This window comes from Aquarana catesbeiana, linkage group LG02 (genome assembly GCF_042186555.1).
Source record: "Aquarana catesbeiana isolate 2022-GZ linkage group LG02, ASM4218655v1, whole genome shotgun sequence".
Lineage (NCBI taxonomy): Eukaryota > Metazoa > Chordata > Amphibia > Anura > Ranidae > Aquarana > Aquarana catesbeiana.
Window position 1 is genome coordinate 32,063,008 of NC_133325.1, and position 20,646 is coordinate 32,083,653.

General features: G+C 42.8%; 1 protein-coding gene across 1 annotated transcript; it reads left to right on the forward strand.

Moving 5' to 3' along the window:
- The first annotated feature begins 17,351 nt into the window (after positions 1 to 17,351).
- On the forward strand, positions 17,352 to 18,284 carry LOC141129685 (olfactory receptor 1f45-like). Its single transcript, XM_073617779.1, has one exon. The coding sequence runs from the start codon at positions 17,352 to 17,354 to the stop codon at positions 18,282 to 18,284; it is 933 nt and encodes a 310-aa protein (XP_073473880.1).
- Positions 18,285 to 20,646: the final 2,362 nt, after the last annotated feature.

The window sequence follows — 20,646 nt, forward strand, 5'->3', positions numbered from 1 at the left end:
CTACTCACAGGTTCAAAAGAAGAAGGACCCACTGCTCCAGGTGTATAGAATAACCCAATTGGAACCTGGTAAGGAGTGCTCGCCTCCATGGGATACTTGAAGAAAAAGAAGAACACATCCAAAGGTTCCAAAATGCTTTTATTGAAATCATCGTGATGACCAAGGACACCAGAAAACAGTAATGATTAAACACAAGATGTATGTGTGAAACGTGTCTACGTGACTGTTTTCTGGTGTCCTTGGTGTCATCACGGTGGTTTCAATAAAGGCATTTTGGAACCTTTGTATGTGCAGCCATTCTACCTGTGAGTACTATCTACTCACAGGTCCTAAAGCAACCAGATCCTCAGACTCGATCCCTTGATAGAGAATTCCAGCATTCAGTCCAGAGGTGCTTCAGGGACGAGGTGCTTTAGGGGCAAGCAGCCCCCTGAAGTTCACAGACACATCCCTGACAGGTTTTTATTTTTGGTGGGAGTGTTGGTTGGGGACAGGGCCAGTGGCTTTCATTTTTTACCCATATTACTGAATAACAATAGAGAAAGAATGGTGAGAAAATGTGTAGCAATCGTGTATCAGGTAAAGTAAATCAATCAATATATTATATGGAAATGAGATTTGTATTTTTCTAATTATTTACAACAGTCCTTGGTAAACACTGAAGCAAAAACACAAGAGAATTCTGAAAACATTAATTTGGAGAATTGTCATTCCCTGGTGACTCTCTGAAAGAAGACATACAGTATAAATGGAGATCTACCTTTGTATATTAATCTATTGCTTCAGAATCTGGTAAGTGACACAAAGAATACAATATGAGTTAAAAACAAATGGATAGGTATGATGGGAGATTTCCAGAAAAAGACTGGTAGAATGGCACTGGCAATATGCAAGAGGATGAAATTTGATAAAATTGATAAAATTAGAGAAGGACATTTTAATGCCACATTTATGGAAGTCCAGACATGAAATAATGTTCTATTGTGTCTGCAGAGTTTATTGCAATTACTTATCACAGGACTGTTTTGTACAAATACAAAATGAAAAAATGCCAACAAGACAAAACCACTTTGAGATAGCCAAGTTGGCAGCGCTGAAGGTTGCACATAGGGCAGGTACAGTGTGTATAGAAAATAATTACACCCCCCCCCTTTAAAGTGGTTATAAAGGCAGAAGGTTTTTTGTCTTAATGCATTCTATGCATTAAAGATAAAAGCCTTCTGTGTGTAGCAGCCTCCCCAGCACCCCCCTAATACTTACCTGAGCCCATCTCTATCCAGCGATGTCCACGAGTCCCTCAGCCGTCCGGGACTCTCCCTCCTGATTGGCTGAGACACAGCAGCGGCACCATTGGCTCCCGCTGCTGTCAAACAGAGTCAGTTTGCCAATCAAGAGAGAGCGGTGGCAGGGCCGAACCACAGCTCCGTATCTGAATGGACACATAGAGCTGCAGCTCAGCTCGGGTGCCCCCATAGCAAGCTGCTTGCTATGGGGGCACTTGACAGGAGGGAGGGGCCAAGAGCAGAGAAGTGGGACCCGAGAAGAGGAGGATCCAGGCTGGCCTGTGCAAATCCACTGCACAGTGCAGCCAAGTATAACATGTTTATTGTTTATAAAAAAAATAAAACAAGACTTTACAGCCTGAAATATACACAGACACAGCTGTATATAACTTATAACATCCAAGTGAAAGATATAACACCCACATGTCAGAAAAAACAGTAAAAAACAGAATCACTGAGTTGGAAAAAGGATCACCCCCCTTATGTCAGTATTTTGTTGAACCACCGTTTGCTTTAATTACAGCTTTTAGTCTGTTGGGATTCGTCTCTACTAACTTTGCACATCTAGACTTTGCAATATTTGCCCACTTTTCTTTGCAGAACTGCTCAAGTTCAGGTACATTTGATGGTGACCGTTTGTGGACTGCAGTCTTCAAGACATTTCACAGATTTTCAATGTGGTTTAAGTCTGGGCTCTGACTAGGCCATGCAAAGACATTCACCTTTTTCTCACTCAACCACTCAGACATATCATTTGGTGTTGAGGCCAAATAGTTACATTTTAGTCTTTAGACCATAACACATTTTTCCATGTGGCCTCAGAATCTTCAAGGTGTGTTTACGGTGGTTAGATGAGAGTAAAATTGAATTAATTGGCTTCAGCACCAAACGATATGTCTGCCGGAAATCCATGCAAATAACACCATTCCTACAGTAAAGCATATATCCTGTTATGGGGATGTTTCTCTGCAGCAGGGACTGGAGCACTTGTCAGGACAGAAGGAAAATGAATGGGGCAAAATACCATCACATTCTTGAGGAAAATCTGCTGCCCTCTGCCAGAAAGTTGTCAATGGGAAGAAGGTTTACCTTCCAACATGACAATGAGCCAAAAGCACAAAGCAAAAATGAGCACACAGTGGTTAAAGAAAAAACGGTGAATGTCCTTGCATGGCCTAGTCAGAGCCCAAACCTCATTGAAAATCGGTGGAATGACTTGAAGACTACAGTCCACAAATGTTCACTATCGAATTTAACTGAACTTGAAGTTCTGCAAAGAAGAGTGGGCAAATATCCCAAAGTCTAGATGTGCAAAGTTACTAGAGACAAATCCCAACAGACTAGGCTGGAATTAAAGCAAAAAGTGGTCCAACAAAATACTGACATGAGGAGGGGGTGATACTTTTTCCAACTCAGTGATTCTGTTTTTGAAATGTAATTTCCAAAACAAAAAAAACACGTTCACTTTTTGAAGTTCATTAGTTCAAGAAGAAATTTCCATCCTGCTCCTTCAAACTTTGTCATCACTGCGGCCAAAAATGAAGGTTGATTTACCACCATTAACCGCTTGCCGACCAGCCGCCGTCATTATACTTCGGCAGGTTGGCACGAGCCCACAAGCCGTTCTAGCTATACGTAGGCTCGCGGGATCGGGATAGCAGGCGCGCGCCGCTGCACTGCTCGGGTGCCGATGCTCGTGGCCGATGGTCACGATGACCGCCAGCCACGAGCGATCGCACGCACGAGAGGCAGAACAGGGAAGTGTTTGTGTGTAAACACACAAATCCCTGTTCTGTGAGGAGTAACAGATCGTGAGTTCCTAATAGCTAGGAACCACGATCTCTCATTTCCTCTAGTCAGTCCCCTCCCCCTACAGTTAGAAACACACACAGCGAACAAATTTAACCCCTTGATCGCCCCCTAGTGTTAACCCCTTCCCTGCCAGTGACATTTACACAGTAATCAATGCACTTTTATAGCACTGATCGCTGTATAAATGACAATGGTCCCAAAAATGTGTCAAAAGTGTCCGATGTGTCCGCCATAATGTAGCAGTCCCAATAAAAATCTCAGATCGCCGCCATTACTAGTAAAAAAAAAATAATAATAAAAATGCTGTAAATCTATTCCCTATTTTGTAGACGCTATAACTTTTGCGCAAACCAATCAATATATGCTTATTGTGATTTTTTTTTTACCAAAAATATGTAGAATAATGCATATCAGCCTAAACTGAGAAAGAATTTGCTTTTTTTTAAAAAAAAATGGGGATATTTATTAAAGCAAAAAGTACAAAATATTGTGTTTTTTTTCAAAATTGTCGCTCTTTTTTTGTTTATAGCACAAAAAATACAAACCGCAGAGGCGATCAAATACCACCAAAAGAAAGCTCTATTTGTGGGAAAAAAGGACGTCAATTTTGTTTGGGTGCCCTGTCGCACGACCGCGCAGTTGTCAGTTAAAGTGACACAGTACAGAATCGCAAAAAATGGCCCAGCCATTGAGCAGCCAAATCTTCCGGGGCTGAAGTGGTTAACAATTAGAAAATCGAAGAGGCGTTCTTAAAAATAAACATTTTGAACCAAATTTTAGCAGCATATAGCCAGCTTAACAATAAAAAACTTATAATGTCATTTTAAAGACAGAAAGTGAACATAAAAATATAAGACAAGCAACACAAATAAGACAGACAGACAGAATAGTATTTAAAATGTAATACATTGGGATATTGAAAACCATTTTGGAAAAAAAAATTAAAGCAAAGGGGATTGGTACCAAAAAAAAAAAAAAAAATGGAGTTCAGGAAGTAATGCACTTACTAAAAATAAATTCCATTTATGCCTAATTGCACCTAGTGCAGGCACATCATATAACAGGTAGACTATATTATATGTCAATTAGATATTTCATTTTAATTTTTCATTTTTAGTATTTACATCTTTCTTGGTAAAAACAACAGCAAAAACGCAAGAGAATTCTGAAAACATTATTAATTGAAAAAAGCAACATTCCCTGGTGACATGCAGTTCCCTGGCAGAAAGGAAGCCATCGATTTTTAATGGAGAGCTGCCTTTGTCTGGTAAATCTATTTATTCATTCAGGATCTGGTAAATTACATTGGGAATCCAATATGGGATAAAAACTTGATTAGAGATTTTAACTTTCCTGTAATGACTGGTGGAGTGGCACTGATAGTATGCCAAGAGGATAAACATTCATACAATAATTAATGAAATGTTATGGCGTGTTCAAGGAAGCCCTGACTTGAAATGAAGATCAGTTGAGTCTGTTAAACAATCATTAATTAATTAATTAACTAACATTAATTAAAAAGACAAAACCACTTTAAATTTGCAGTGGTAAATGCTGCACATAAAGCTGATAAATATTTTTAAAAACACATTACACAATTTTATTTCTGATGGGTAACAAACATAAGACAAAAAATGGAACATCTATGGCTTAATTCTAAAGACAAAAAGTGATACATAGAAATATAAGAAAAACAACACCTAATAGTAAATACATGTGTAGCAATAACTCTCGGTGGAGCTGCTGGTTTAATCGGGCTTGTTACCTTCACTCTCGATACCTCTGTTTCCCTGGCACCGGGTCTAGGGTTCTGTTGAGTTTACCTCTGGACGATATAAGCACCAAACACTTGAGTAGGTTTTCCAATGCTTTAATAAAACGAACAAGGGAAGTAGCAGGAAAGAGGTAGTAGAAAAGCTGCAGGGAAGCTCAGATACCTTTCTGTTGTACTTCTTCAGAACATTCTTTGTAATTGAACACTTGTAATTGAATAGTCCCCCTTTCGTAGGATTTAATCTTTGCCCGCCTGGATAGACATCTCTCACTTGCCTAGCAGCCAGCACGCAGCACGAACAAAAGTCTCTGCCACAGACTTATCTGGAATAAGACCCATACGATCCTCTGCCACAGGATGTAATGGTTTGTGATGAATGTCAGATACAGTACTTGAACCTTTAAGCCAACCCGGCAGTACTATACTGTAAGATTACTTCGGAATGCGTCCTCCAACCGAGTCACCAGGCCCCTCTCCAGACCAGCACTCTGCATGATCCTTCCATGGCGGGTCCTCCCCTGGGATCTTCTCGGTTGTCCAGCTTCTTCACTCAGGATAGACAGCTCAGGACTATTCCTCCGCTGCTGTGGTAGGCCCCAGACAGGCTTCTGGGCCCACCCACACACCGCAGCGACGCGGGCCTCCGGAACAGAGGACCACGAGGTGGTATTCCTAGTTCATACCTGTCGGCCAGGAGGACAAGCAGGTGGCTGAAAAACCAACCCTAAAACATGGCATCTGTCCCATAAATACCCTCTCCCAGAATGCAACTCGGAGGACCACCTCCACCGAGTTATCTCAGGGACAGAGGAGCACTCATACGCTTCAACACGTTGCTTTTCCAACACCTGCCGATGGTGACAACGACACCCACCGGCACAATGTGGAACTACACGCAACGTCAGCCAAGCTGGAACAGAGGCAAATCTAACTTCACCTAACAAGTAACCCACTAGATTTACCTATCAGCGGTAGATAAAAAAAAATGTTATTCCATAAAATAAGAGAAAGAAAATTACGGCTTATTTTAGGGCAGTTCTAAAAAAAAAAAAGTGCCACTTAAGGAAGTTTTGTATCTATTAAAAAATAATTACATATATTTGTAATTGCGCCTAGTGTAGGTACCTGAATCTATATTGATAGAAACCTCAAAGTTTTACACTGGCTTTTATAAAGTAATACATGAAATTATTTAAAGGTTGAATGATTGGTTTGACGCAGTAAAAAAACTTTTCGTAAAGTAATACATATTTGTATAGAATTCTGCACGTCAGAACAAAAAGAGGGACACCTATGGAAAAAAAAATAGGATTGATTTGGCTTTGGTTCCCAAAAAAGAGTCAGTCTTTACCAAGTAACTATAGACCTGTTAGTTTAACTTCTATAGTCTGGAAGATACCAGAGAGTTTAATAAAAGACCACATAGATGAGTTCTTGCTGGAAAAAAATATTTTAAGCAACAGACAACATGGATTCATGAAAGACAGAAGTTGATTTCTTTTTATGAGGAGGTAAGTAAAACCTTGGACAGAGGGGTGGCTGTGGACGTGGTATACTTGGATTTTGCAAAAGCGTTTGACACAGTTCCCCACACGCAGCTCATGTGTAAGGTAAAGTCTACAGCAGGGATATGCAATTAGCGGACCTCCAGCTGTTGCAGAACTACAAGTCCCATGAGGCATAGCACAACTCTGACAGCCACAAGCAGGACACCCAGAGGCAGAGACGTGATGGGACTTGTAGTTTTGCAACATCTGGAGGTCTGCTAATTGCATATCCCTGGTCTATGGGCTTGTAAAAGATCCATTTGTAAATGGATAGAAAACTGGCTAAAGGACAGAATTCCGAGAGTAGTGGTATCTGATTCATACTCTGAATGGTCTAAGGTTATCAGTGGTGTACCCAAAGGTTCAGTGCTGGAACTCTTACTTTTTAATAACTTTATAAATGATATCGGGTCTTTGCAGATGACACTAAGCTATGCAGTGGAATAATGTCCTCACAGGATGTCTCCTATTTACAAGCCAACCTCAATGCACTAATTGAGCGACTATGTAGCAAATGAGGTTTAATGTTGATAAATGTAAAGTTATGCACTTGGGGGCTAAGAATATGCAGGCATCATACATACTAGGAGGAGTACAACTGGGGGAATCAATGGTGGAGAAGCGTTAAATACCGTCATTTATGGTATTATTATCGATAGTCAATAACTTATATTGGTGAGAAAAGTTCCAAGAAAGTCTGTTCAGTTCTTGTGTAAAAACTCAAAAATTGATTTAATAATAAAATAGCAAAATATTACAAGAACAATATAGAATGTAAAAATAACATCAATAATGTAGTTATATTCTTGAAATGAAGATTGTATATATAATCAAATGTGTGTCTTTGTATATCTGAAGTTGTAGCAGCTTCCTTGTGTGTCTGTAGCAGTCTGCCCAAAATGCTTCTGTTCCTAGCTTTTATGCCGTGTACACACGAGCGGACTTTACGGCAGACTTTGCCCGGCGGACTTTTCGACGGACTTTATGACTTCCTGAATGAACGGACTTGCCTACACACAATCCACCAAAGTCCGTCGAATTGGTACGTGATGACGTACGACCGGACTAAAACAAAGAAGTTCATAGCCAGTAGCCAATAGCTGCCCTAGCGTGGATTTTTGTCCGTCGAACTAGCATACAGACGAGCGGACTTTTCGACCGGACTCGAGTTTGACGGAAAGATTTAAAACATGTTTCAAATCTAAGTCCGTCCAACTTTTGAGAAAACAAAGTCCGCTGGAGCCCACACACGATCGAATTGTCCGACGAAATCCCGTCCGCCGGGCAAAGTCTGCCGTAAAGTCCGCTCGTGTGTACGCGGCATAGCTCCTAAAATCTGATTTCTCCTTCATAAAAAGGCTGGTTTAAGGTTCTTTGCCTTGCAGTTCTACAGAAAACGCGGGCTTTAACCATCTCACGTAATGGTGGGGGTTGCTCAGTCTCTATGCATTAGCATTCCTGAGGAGTGGGCAAGAACAATGTGTGAAAGCATTTTAACGTATACAATATAACTTCTTTAACATCTAAATCAATACTACATATACTAATATATCATTTTTATCTGGCAATCAAAGCAGGACTATTTCCATCTGATGAAGGAGCACGTGTCACTGCTAAAGCCAATGTCAGCCAAGCTAATTGTAAAAGAAAAAATAATGATTGAAAATATGTGCTGCCTGTGTTTGCTGTTGCTGAGACGGTCTGTCAATATTGTACTTTTTACAACCCCACTTTAAAGTTTTAAAGTGTATCTATAGACAATATGTAAAATCATATGTTCATTTGAACACCATATTTCAATAATTTCTAGCCCTCTCCTATAAATCTAAATGATCTTGAAGTTTGTAAATTTACTACAGTGTTTCCCCGAAAATAAGACCGGGTCTTACATTAATTTTGGCTACGAAAAACATTATTTTCAGGGGATGTCTTATTTATTTACTGTATGTACAGTGGGGAAAATAACTATTTGATCTCCAGCAGATTTTGTATGTTTGCCCACTTGCAGAGAAATGAAGGGTCTATCATTTTTATTATAGGTGTAAGCACAGAGGTAAGATGTTTCTTGTAGTTGGTGACTAGGTTTGCACACATCTCAGGAGGGATTTGGGTCCACTCTTCTTTACAGATCTTCTATAAATCCTTAAGATTTCTTGGCTGTCTCTTGGCAACTCGAAGTTTCAGCTCTTTCTATAAATTTTGTACAGGGTTAAGGTCTCGAGAATGACTAGGCCACTCCATGACCTTAATGTGCATCTTCTTGAGCCACTCCTTTGTTGCCTTGGCGGTATGTTTTGGGTCATTCTCATGCTGAAAGACCCATCTATGACCCATCTTCAGTGTTCTGGCTAAGGGAAGAAGGTTCTCATCCAAGATTTTACAATACATGGCCCTGTCCATTGGGCCCTCAAAGTGTCTCCTTATGTAACGCTATAAAAAAGATTCTATAATGTCCAGTGTATCTCTAAAAAGAGTATATAATGTCCAAGTGTCTCCTTTTGTAACTTTATTGTGGAAAATACCTTATTTACAGCTCTCACGTGATCCATCAGAGCTCTTCTTTCCCGCTCCGAGTACTGCCGAGGGAGGGGCCGAGATCCCCGCTGATGTCAGCCCCACTCTGCTGGGATGAGAGGAGAAGATCTCTGGCGGGTCACGTGAGCGCCCAACGGCGCTGTAAATAAGGTATTTTCGGCAATAAAGTTACAAATGGGCCCACCTTCTGACCTACAGAGGTGCTGAGAGGAGGAGTTTCAGGAGGCGGAGTCAGTACAGGAATCACTGCCTGCAGACAGCAAGGTACCATGGGATATGTAGTCCTTAGAAATGGAGGAGAAGTTGCAAAGCATGCAGGCAATCCAGAAAGTTGTGGAAAGAGATGGCCGGCGGACAGGCAGAGTTCACAACATGAAATGCGATTTTTCAAGTAAGCTTATATTAGATTGTCAAACATAACTATTATTTTTATTGGTATTACAGTGCTGGTGTTATGAAATGAAAGTGTATACTGTGACCAAAGAACTGCTTTAGGACATCTCCCAAGTATATTATTTAAAGTGTTACTAAACCCAGGACCCTGCATTCTTATATCTGGTCTCCCCCAGTACACAGAACATGGAAATGCAAATATTTTAGTAAATATAAACTGCTAAATACATTTTCTCATCAGCAGTAGGGTTGAGCCGAACACCCCCCGTTCGGTTCGCACCAGAACATGCGAACAGGCAAAAAATTTGTTCGAACACGCGAACACCGTTAAAGTCTATGGGACACGAACATGAATAATCAAAAGTGCTAATTTAAAGGCTTATATGCAAGTTATTGTCATAAAAAGTGTTTGGGGACCTGGGTCCTGCCCCAGGGGACATGGATCAATGCAAAAAAAGTTTTAAAAACGGACGTTTTTTCGGGTGCAGTGATTTTAATAATGCTTAAAGTCAAACAATAAAAGTGTAATATCCCTTTAAATTTCGTACCTGGGGGTGTTTATAGTATGCCTGTAAAGGGGCGCATGTTTCCTGTGTTTAGAACAGTCTGACAGCAAAATGACATTTCAAAGGAAAAAAGTCATTTAAAACAACTCGCGGCTATTAATGCATTGCCGGTCCGACAATAAACATAGAAGTTCATTGATAAAAACGGCATGGGAATTCCCCACAGGGGAACCCCGAACCAAAATAATAAAAAAAAAATGACGTGGGGGGTCCCCCTAAATTCCATAACAGGCCCTTCAGGTCTGGTATGGATATTAGGGGAACCCCGGCCAAAAATTAAAAAAAAAAATGACGTGGGGGGTCCCCCTAAATTCCATACCAGGCCCTTCAGGTCTGGTATGGATATTAAGGGGAACCCCGCGACAAAATGTAAAAAAAATGGCGTGGGGTCCCCCCAAAAATCCATACCAGACCCTTATCCAAGCATGCAACCTGGCAGGCCGCAGGAAAAGAGGGGGGGATGAGAGAGTGCCCCCCCTCCTGAACTGTACCAGGCCACATGCCCTCAACATTGGGAGGGTGCTTTGGGGTAGCCCCCCAAAACACCTTGTCCCCATGTTGATGAGGACAAGAGCCTCATCCCCACAACCCTGGCCGGTGGTTGTGGGGGTCTGCGGGCAGGGGGCTTATTGGAATCTGGAATCCCCCTTTAACAAGGGGACCCCCAGATCCCAGCCCTCCCCCCTGTGTGAAACGGTAAGGGGGTACAAAAGTACCCCTACCATTTCACTAAAAAACTGTCAAAAATGTTAAAAATGACAAGAGACAGTTTTTGACAATTCCTTTATTTAAATGCTTCTTCTTTCTTCTTTCTTCTATCTTCTATCTTCCTTCATGTTCTTCTTCTTCTGGTTCTTCTGGTTCTTCCTCCGGTGTTCTCGTCCAGCATCTCCTCCGCTGCGTCTTCTTCCCTTCTTCTCCTCGGGCCGCTCCGCATCCATGTCATGGAGGGAGGCTCCCGCTCTTCTCTTCATCTTCTTCTCTTCATCTTCTTCTCTTAATCTTCTTCTCTTCTTCTCTTCATCTTCTTGTCTTCTTTTCGGGCCGCTCCGCATCCATGACGGCATGGAGGGAGGCTCCCGCTGTGTGACGCTTCTCCTCTTCCAACGGTTCTTAAATAACGGGGTCGGGGCCACCCGGTGACCCCGCCCCCTCTGACGCACGGTGACTTGACGGGACTTCCTTGTGGCATCACGGGGAATACCACAGGGAAGTCCCGTCATGTCCCCGTGCGTCAGAGGGGGGCAGGGTCACCGGGTGGCCCCGCCCCCGTTATTTAAGAACCGTCAGAAGAGGAGAAGCGTCACACAGCGGGAGCCTTCCTCCATGCCAGCATGGATGCGGAGCGGCCCAAAAAGAAGATGAAGAGAAGAAGATGAAGAGAAGAAGATGAAGAGAAGAGCAGGAGCCTCCCTCCATGCCATGGATGCGGAGCAGCCCGAGGAGAAGAAGGGAAGAAGATGCCGCGGAGGAGATGCTGGACGAGAACACTGGAGGAAGAACCAGAAGAACCAGAAGAACGAGAAGAACCAGTAGAAGAAGAAGATGAAGGAAGATAGAAGAAAGAAGAAAGAAGAAGCCTTTAAATAAAGGAATTGTCAAAAACTGTCTCTTGTCATTTTTAACATTTTTGAGTTTTTTAGTGAAATGGTAGGGGTACATTTGTACCCCCTTACCACTTCACACAGGGGGGAGGGCCAGGATCTGGGGGTCCCCTTGTTAAAGGGGGCTTCCAGATTCCGATAAGCCCCCCGCCAGCAGACCCCCACAACCACCGGCCAGGGTTGTGGGGATGAAGCCCTTGTCCTCATCAACATGGGGACAAGGTGTTTTGGGGGGCTACCCCAAAGCACCCTCCCATTGTTGAGGGCATGTGGCCTGGTGCGGTTCAGGAGGGGGGGCGCTCTCTCGTCCCCCCCTCTTTTCCTGCGGCCTGCCAGGTTGCGTGCTCGGATAAGGGTCTGGTATGGATTTTTGGGGGGACCCCACGCCGTTTTTTAAAAAAAATTTTGGCGCGGGGTTCATCTTAATATCCATACCAGACCTGAAGGGCCTGGTATGGAATTTAGGGGGACCCCCCACGTCATTTTTTTTTTTAATTTTGGCGCAGGGTTCCCCTTAATATCCATACCAGACCTGAAGGGCCTGGTATGGAATTTAGGGGGACCCCCCACATCATTTTTTTTTTTTTAATTTTGGTTCGGGGTTCCCTTGTGGGGAATTCCCATGCCGTTTTTATCAATGAACTTCTATGTGTATTGTCGGACCGGCAATGTATTAATAGCCGCGAGTAGTTTTAAATGACTTTTTTTCCTTTGAAATGTCATTTTGCTGTCAGACTGTTCTAAACACAGGAAACATGCGCCCCTTTACAGGCATACTATAGACACCCCCCAGCTATGAAATTTAATTGTTTCACTTTAAGCATTATTAAAATCACTGCTCCCGAAAAAATGGCCGTATTTAAAACTTTTTTTTGCATTGATCCATGTCCCCTGGGGCAGGACCCAGGTCCCCAAAGACTTTTGATGACAATACCATGCATATAAGCCTTTAAAATTAGCACTTTTGATTTCTCCCATAGACTTTGAAGGGGTGTTCTGCAGCATTCGAATTTGCCGCGAACACCCCAAATTGTTCGCTATTCGGCGAACTTGCGAACAGCCCATGTTCGAGTCGAACATAAGTTCGACTCGAACTCGAAGCTCATCCCTAATCAGCAGTTAGAGCAGTCTTGTGGCTTCTATTAGTGTCTGGTTAAAGCTTGTAGGAGGAGTTTTCATTCTCATCTGACTGTCCTATGAGGCTGCAGAATCTCTGACCCTCTGTCTGGACAGTGCTGATTGGCCCTGTACCAATTACATGCACGCTCCAAAGGGAAAAAAAAACTCTCTAGCAATACACACCAAACTGAGCATGTGCAGAGTGACTCCAAAGGCTCTGTCTTATCAGGAGATGGATTGGGAACTGTGGAAGAAGGGGAGGATCAGAGAAGACAGGATCAAACAGCCCTTTTACACAATGCAGAGGATTAACCCCTTAGGTTCCACAGTGCAGAGTATAACAAGCATGCTTTACTACATATACAGACTGATTTTACTGTTGTGGGTTTAGTAACACTTTAAAGAATAAGAGAAGGAAGTAGGCAGAATATTGGATGGGGGATCTATGTAGTGGAATGCAGTCTTGCACGTACACTGGATGTCTATGTAACTGCACAGCAAATTGTGTTCGCTGTGAGTGAATGTAAATATATACTATATACACTGGACATTAAAAATTTGCAGGACATAACAGTTTGCAATGCAAACTTGCAGCTTTAAAAGCTAACAAGATAATCTACTGCAGGAAAAATAAATGTATGAATTCAAGAAACATAATTTTGCCCACAAGCAAAGCATTAGTACAGCTTCATTGTCCACACTTTACTTGCAAAGAATAAATTTGAGAGGAGAATGGGATGTGATAGTTAACCACTTCAATACCGGGCACTTTTGCCCCTTTCCTTCCCAGGCCAATTTTCAGCTTTCAGCGCTCTTGCACTTTCAGTAAGAGCCCTTGCACACTGGGGCGGGGGCGGCGTCGGCGGTTTTACCGTCGGTATGCGCCCGATAGCGGGGTGGTTTTACCCCCCGCTAGCGGCCGAGAAAGGGTTAAATACCACCGCAAAGCGCCTCTGCAGAGGCGCTTTGCCGGCGGTATAGCCGCGCCGTCCCATTGATTTCAATGGGCAGGAGCGGTAAAGGTGCGGTATACACACCGCTCCTTCACCGCTCCGAAGATGCTGCTGGCAGGACTTTTTTTACCGTCCTGCCAGCGCATCGCTCCAGTGTGCAAGCCCTCGGGGCTTGCACACTGGAATGAAAGCAGCGGCACTTTCGGGGCGGTTTGCAGGCGCTATTATTAGCGCAATAGCGCCTGCAAACCGCCCCAGTGTGCAAGGGCTCTAAGAATTGCGCAGTCATACAACAGAGTACCCAAATTAAATTTTTATTATTTTGTTCACACAAATAGAGCTTTCTTTTGGTGGTATTTATTCACAAATCAGTTTTTTATTATTTGCGATATAAGCGGGAAAAAAAAGCAGAAATTAAAAAATATATATATATATATATATATTTTCTACTTTCTGTTTTTAAAGAAATCCAATAAAATCTAATTTTTCATAAATTTAAGCCAAAATGTATTCTGCTACATGTCTTTGGTAAAAAAAAATCCTGTTTATTGTATAATAATTGGTTTGTGTGAGCACGGACATATGTACGCAGATGATCATGTACAGATGTGCACAGATGATCATGTACAGATGTGTGCAGATGATCATTGGGACATATGATTTTACTGTTACATATGTGGGGGACAGGTGTTTTTACTTTGTGGGGACATGTGAGGGGACATGTGTGTGGGGACAGTGTTTTGGGGACACTATTTTGGGGACATTGGGATTTTACATTGTGTGGGGACATGTGGGGGGACGCTGGGCTGGTGATCAGTGTGTAAAAAGCTGTAAAAAACAGCTCATACTCACCAATCACCAGCCTAGCAACCGGCTCTCTATCTATATCACATGACGGCTGTGATTGGACACAGCCGTCATGTGATCAGGAGGGCCAATCACAGAGCCCTCCTGCCGATCGGAGATGCGCCGTGTCCGCGTGACACGAGCGCATCAGGATTACGCCGCTGCGCGGGCACACACGCGCATGATCCCCCTCCTTCTGAGGAACGTTCCTGAACGTCCACTTAGAAGGAAGAAGCGCCCACCCGCCTGTATATGTGCCGTGGCCGAGTGGGAGGTGGTTAATAGAAATACGAAAAGGGGCTGTAAATCTTGTGGCCCTAAAGCAAAAATTAAACTGTCACTCATCTTAGGCAGGGTTCACACTATTGCTAATTGGATGTGGCTTCCCCGCATCCAATTCTCAAGTCAGGAGATTATGACCAGCTCTCTATGGAGCCGGTTCGCACATCTCCGGTGCAGCTCCGGTGCAAATTGCACAGGAGTCCTGTGAGTCTTCTGGTCCATTTCAGGCCCGAATTCAGCCAAAAATTCGGACTGAAATCGGACCTGAAACGGTAAACAGGGACGCATCAGACTCCTGCTGTGAGCTGCTTCGTGCTTCAGTGTGAACCCAGCCTAAAAGTGGTTGTAAGCTTCTGAAGTAAAAAATGAACAAAACATACCCTACTATAGTGTGCACTTGCCTCTATCCAAAACTCCTAGTGTGATTTCTGCCTCCTCCCTCCTTCCTCTGCTATCTGCATGAGTCCCTACTGACAGTCTATGCAGACACCAACCAATCCCAGGGGATGGCCCCACTCCCCATCCAGCACATAGCAGGTGATTGACAACCCAAGCTGTGCTTGTTTCCATATGAGATTGTGTAGAGAGGGTTGTGGCTGTTCCCTCCACTCAAATCTCAGGTTACACTTAGCTCCATGCTCTATGCTGTGCAATGTGTGACATTAGATCCCCACCCCCTGCCTTCTGGAGTTCAGAAATGCTGTATAACTTATCTACTTTGAATGGTTGTAGAAGAGAAGGGGTGCAGATAAACAGGTAAAATGTATGTAGGAAGATTTGATACATCTCTGTGTATCACCTGAGGCTAGTCACTTCACTGGGTATATGTAAGGGTTTACAACCACCAAGGCAAAGGTACCTATGGGACTCTCTATAGCAGTGGTTCTCAACTCCTGTCCTCAGGACCCACTAACAGGCCAGGTTTGCAAGATAACTGAAATACATCACAGGTGATATCATGGGCTGCTCAGTGATTGCAGTATTCTAGTCTGCATCTCCCCAAGGTAATACTTAACCACTTGCCGACCGCTATACGTCGGCGCAATGGCAGCGGTGGGCAAATGGGTGTACCTGTACGTCCCCTTTAATTGGTAGGGCTAGCAGAAGCGCACGCCGTCGCACCCATCGCTTACAGCGTGACCGTGCCCGCGGGACCCGCAGGCTTGGTGTTCGCCGGTGTCCCGGCGAACATGTCACGAGGCCGCAGAACGGGAAGATGCCTATGTAAAAAAAGGCATTTCCCTGTTCTGCCTTGTGACATGACAGAGATCTACTGCTCCCTGTGAACAGGGGCGGTGATCTCTGTCATGTCCTAGGTAGCCCATTCCCCCTCCCCCCACAGTTAGAATCACTCCCTAGGACACACACTTAACCCCTTGATCCCTCCCTAATGTTTAACCCCTTCCCTGTCAGTGTCATTTACACAGTAATCATTGCATTTTTATAGCTCTGATCGCTGTATAAATGACAATAGTCCCAAAATAGTGTCAAAAGTGTCTGCTGTGTCCACCATAATGTCGCAGTCACAATAAAAATCGCAGATCACCAACATTACTAATAAAAATAAATTAATAATGAAACTGCCATAAAACTATCCCCTATTTTGTAGACGTTATAACTTTTGCGCAAACCAATCAATATACGCTTATTGCAAATGTTTTTACCAAAAAATATGTAGGAGAATATGTATCGGCCTAAACTGAGGAATTTTTTTTTTTTTTTATATATATTTTTGGGGGGATGCTTATTATAGCAAAAAGTACAAAATAATGTGTTTTTTTTTTTTTTCAAAATTGTCGCTCTTTTTTTGTTTATAGTGCAAAAAATAAAAACCGCAGAGATGATCAAATACCACCAAAAGAAAGCTATATTTGTGGGGAAAAAAGGACGTCAATTTTGTTTGGGTGTAACGTCACACGGCCGCGCAATTGTCAGTTAAAGCGACGCAGTGCCGAATCGCAAAAAGTGCTGTGGTCAGGGGTGAAGTGGTTAAATCTGGCCTGTTGGTGGGTCCTGAGGACAGGAGTTGAGAACCACTGCTCTATAGTCCTGGGTCTCTATATATTGCAACCAGTGACTGGCTTTTGTGGTCATTGTCTCAAGCCTAATGCACTGTGACTAGTGGTCTCACTATCTAATAATAAGACAGAAGGAAGGAGGCCACAGCCAATGACAATGGAATCCGAATCAGAATACTTTATAAACCCAAAGGGAAATGATTAAATCAGACATGAGTTACATTCCAAAACTTCTTGGGCTTCAGGGGTCCCCAAGCACTTTCTTGGACTTCAGAACTTGGAAGTACCTACAGTTTGGGGTGACTTGAAGTGTACTTTTTGTTTTTGGTCTATTAGTTCACTTTAATGTCACTGCATAAGGTACAAGGATGATGTAATGTAAAAATGTAGATACAAATGTGGATAGATTTTCCAAAGAAACTACATATTGCTGATAAGACAGATTGTTTCCCAAGTGTTTAATGCATTTTAAAAGAGTAAAATTAAAAAAAAAAAAGCATAATGTAAAATACTGTACCCAATGTCCATTATCAGGAATGGCATAACAGAGAAATCTGCAAATACAACAAGTAGAATGTGAATTTGGTATGATCACAAAGAACATTTTAGATCATAAGTGATGGATAAAGTAAATCTCACATCCGGCTTTATTCTTCTGGCCTTCTCAGACCTTCATTACAACCATGCTGTTCTCTTCTCCACCCTTCTGGTCATATACACCCTCACATGGACTGCTAACTTACTTTTAATAAGTTCTATTATACTTTCTGCACAGTTGCACACACCAATGTACTTTTTCTTAGGGAACCTGTCAGTAGTGGACATCTCCTTCTCAACAGTGTCGGTTCCCAAGCTTCTCTCCTGCATTCTTCGAGGAGGAACCTCCATCTCCTTCCTTGGCTGTTTCCTGCAGATGTACTTCTTTGTGCTTCTGGGCACCAATGAAAGTCTTCTCTTGTCAGTCATGGCATTTGATCGATATGTGGCTGTTTGTATCCCCTTACGCTACGTATCATTGATGAATGATAGAGTTATGCTCGTGATGAATATCAGTTGCTGGATGGCATCATCTCTGAATTCATTAGTGCACACTTATATTCTGTCTCAATTAAAATACTGCGTGGACAGACTAGTCCACCACTTCTATTGTGATGTGACATCACTCATCAAGCTGTCCTGCTCCAGTACCACCCTAGCTGAGCTCCTAATATACACCGAAGGTTCTGTACCTATTATTATTCCGTTCCTTTTGATACTTATTTCCTATGTGCGCATTGCATTGTCTATAGTAAAAATAAAGACCAGCAGTAGCCGAAGCAAAGCCTTTTCCTCCTGTTCTTCTCATCTCATGGTCATATCCTTGTTCTATGGCACCGTAATATTCATTTACATCCGCCCGTCATCAAACTACTCCTCCCAGTATGATCGCATTGTTAGCATGGCTTACACTATCATTACTCCTATGTTAAATGCTTTTATTTACAGCCTAAGGAACCAAGATGTAAAACAGGCTATGAAGAAACTCATCATGCAAGGCTTTTCTCATAGCTAATCTAAAAAAAAAAATATCTGTTCATGGTCTCTGATACTGAGTAGAATTTGTATTACTTACACATTCCCCATTATCTCTAAACTAGTTGATTTTGTTGAGAAGGATTTTGGAATTTACCATAATCACATTGCTTTTTGCATCTGCAAAATTGACTTTCTAATCCTCCTCTGTAAATCTTTCCTGTCCATTCAAACATTAAAGTGGAACTTTACTCTACCAATCAACATTGATTATTTTTAATCCTCATGCTGCTAGCATTAGTGAATAGATAGGAATGAATATCATATTTATTTGCTTTACATTTTTTTTTACATTTCTTGTTACTTCTTGGTTTCTTGCCTAGGCATACATCCCAGGAGTCTTCAGGAGGGGAAAAGAAGAGGAGGGATTTTCTTATCTAAGCACGCACTCCTGTTCGCATGCTTGAGCTAAGGAAAGATGGGTTCCAGGAAGTTAATGCTACATGAATTATTTGCCGTGACTCAAGATTGCCACGGCCAGAAGTGCTGGGGGGGTTCAAAGTGATTTCTCAGCTAAATAAACCATAGAGACATGGATGGACTGGGTAGGGGGTTTGCTTTGAATATTAAAGATGAATTAAAGTGGTTGTACACCTAGTTACACCAGTTTTACCTTCAGGTAAAAGGCTTACCTGTAGGTACTGGAACTGTTTAGGAGATATTTACCATATACGCACTGAAGAAAGGGCACGATCATCGTTTCTAAAGGGCCCGTGCCGTGACCGGCGGCTTCAGCACGCATATGTGGGAGTGATGTCATGTGACTCCGTCACAGAGTCGGAGTCCACAGCCCTGGAAGAGGGGTGAAGATGGATGTGGCCACCAGCGGGGACATCACTGGCTTTGTTTGCAGGTAAGTGCAACATAATGGGCTAGTATGCAATGCATACTAGCCCATTATGCTTTTACCTTGCAGAGGAAAAAAGAGGAAGTAAAACCCATCAGGGTATACTTACTCTTTAAATAATGTTTTTGGATTGTGGTGCTCAGATGCAGTGAAGATCTGCTTTAAGCTTGACCGCCTACATTTCAGTTTTCCAGCTGGACCTTTATCTCCATTCAATGCTCTTCTATCATGGATTGTTCTAGAATGGACATCTCAGAGCTACTATCCAGCTCAAAACATTTATATTACACTCAAGTACCTCACAGTGTACAAAATTATTACCTAGACCAAAATATCTTGTAGCACTTACCCCCGAAGGAGCTGCTGATTTAAATCAGGCTGTTACCGTCACCTCTTTCCCCGTAGTTTCACCAATACCAGAGCTTAGAGTCCATGTTGAGCTTTGTATCTGACAATGTAGGCACCAGTCAGTACTTTTCCAATGCTTTAATGAGAAATAACTTGAAGAAGTAGCAGTAAAGAGGTAGAAGAGGAGTTGCAGGAAAGTTCAAATACCTTTTCTTTAGATCACTGATGAATTGAAATCTTGGCGACGAATATACCTTCAGTCCAAGATTAAATCTTTGCCCACCCGGATAGGTCTCTCTCACTGACCTAGCAGCCGGAGCGTAGCACGAACAAAAAGTCTCTGCCACAGACTTGAGAAGAACAATTTAACTGTATGATCCTTTGCCACAGGACGTAGAAGTTTTAGATGAACAGCTACACAGTACCAGAACCTTTAAGCCGACCCGGCAGTACTTGTGCAGTAGATTAGGTTGAGATGCATCCTCCAATTGAGTCACCAGGCCCCTCTTGAGACCAGCCTTCCACACGGTCCTCCCCAAGATGGGTCCTCCCCTGGGTCTTCTCAATTGTCCGGCTTCTTCCCGCAGGACAGGCAGCACAGGACCATCTCTGTAGTAGTAGGCCCCAGACAGGCATTCTGGGCCTACTTGCACGGCTGCAGCAATGCAGCCCTCCGGCCTGGAGGGCCACAAGGTAGAACTGACCTCTAGCACATGGCATCTGTCCCATAAATACTCTCCCCCAGAATGCATAGCAGTGGACCACCTCTGCCGAGTTACCTCTGGGAAAGAAGAGCACTCATTATACTTCAGCTTGTTGCTTTCCAACGCTGACCTATGTACAGAACAAATGACCCACTAAATTTACAGATAAGCGCCTGATCAAAAAATCTGTCAGCGCTACAATCTCAACCAAAGTTCTCAAACCATAGTTGACAACACAATGAACATCTTGAACTAAAGCATATTTCCCCAACATCTGCCATTACAATACCTCCCACAACTGGCATCATAGACACCCAAACATTGTCTTTCCTAACTTCTTGCAGAACTGATATTTTAGGATTACCAGACAGGACTTTTCCTGCAGCTGTGACATAAAGTGGAGTAGAAATTAAATGAATCAATGCACCTAAGTAGGAGGCTTT

Coding starts and splice junctions, on each gene's coding strand:
- LOC141129685 (XM_073617779.1), top strand. CDS start 17,352: ATGGATAAAGTAAATCTCACATCCGGCTTTATTCTTCTGGCCTTCTCA.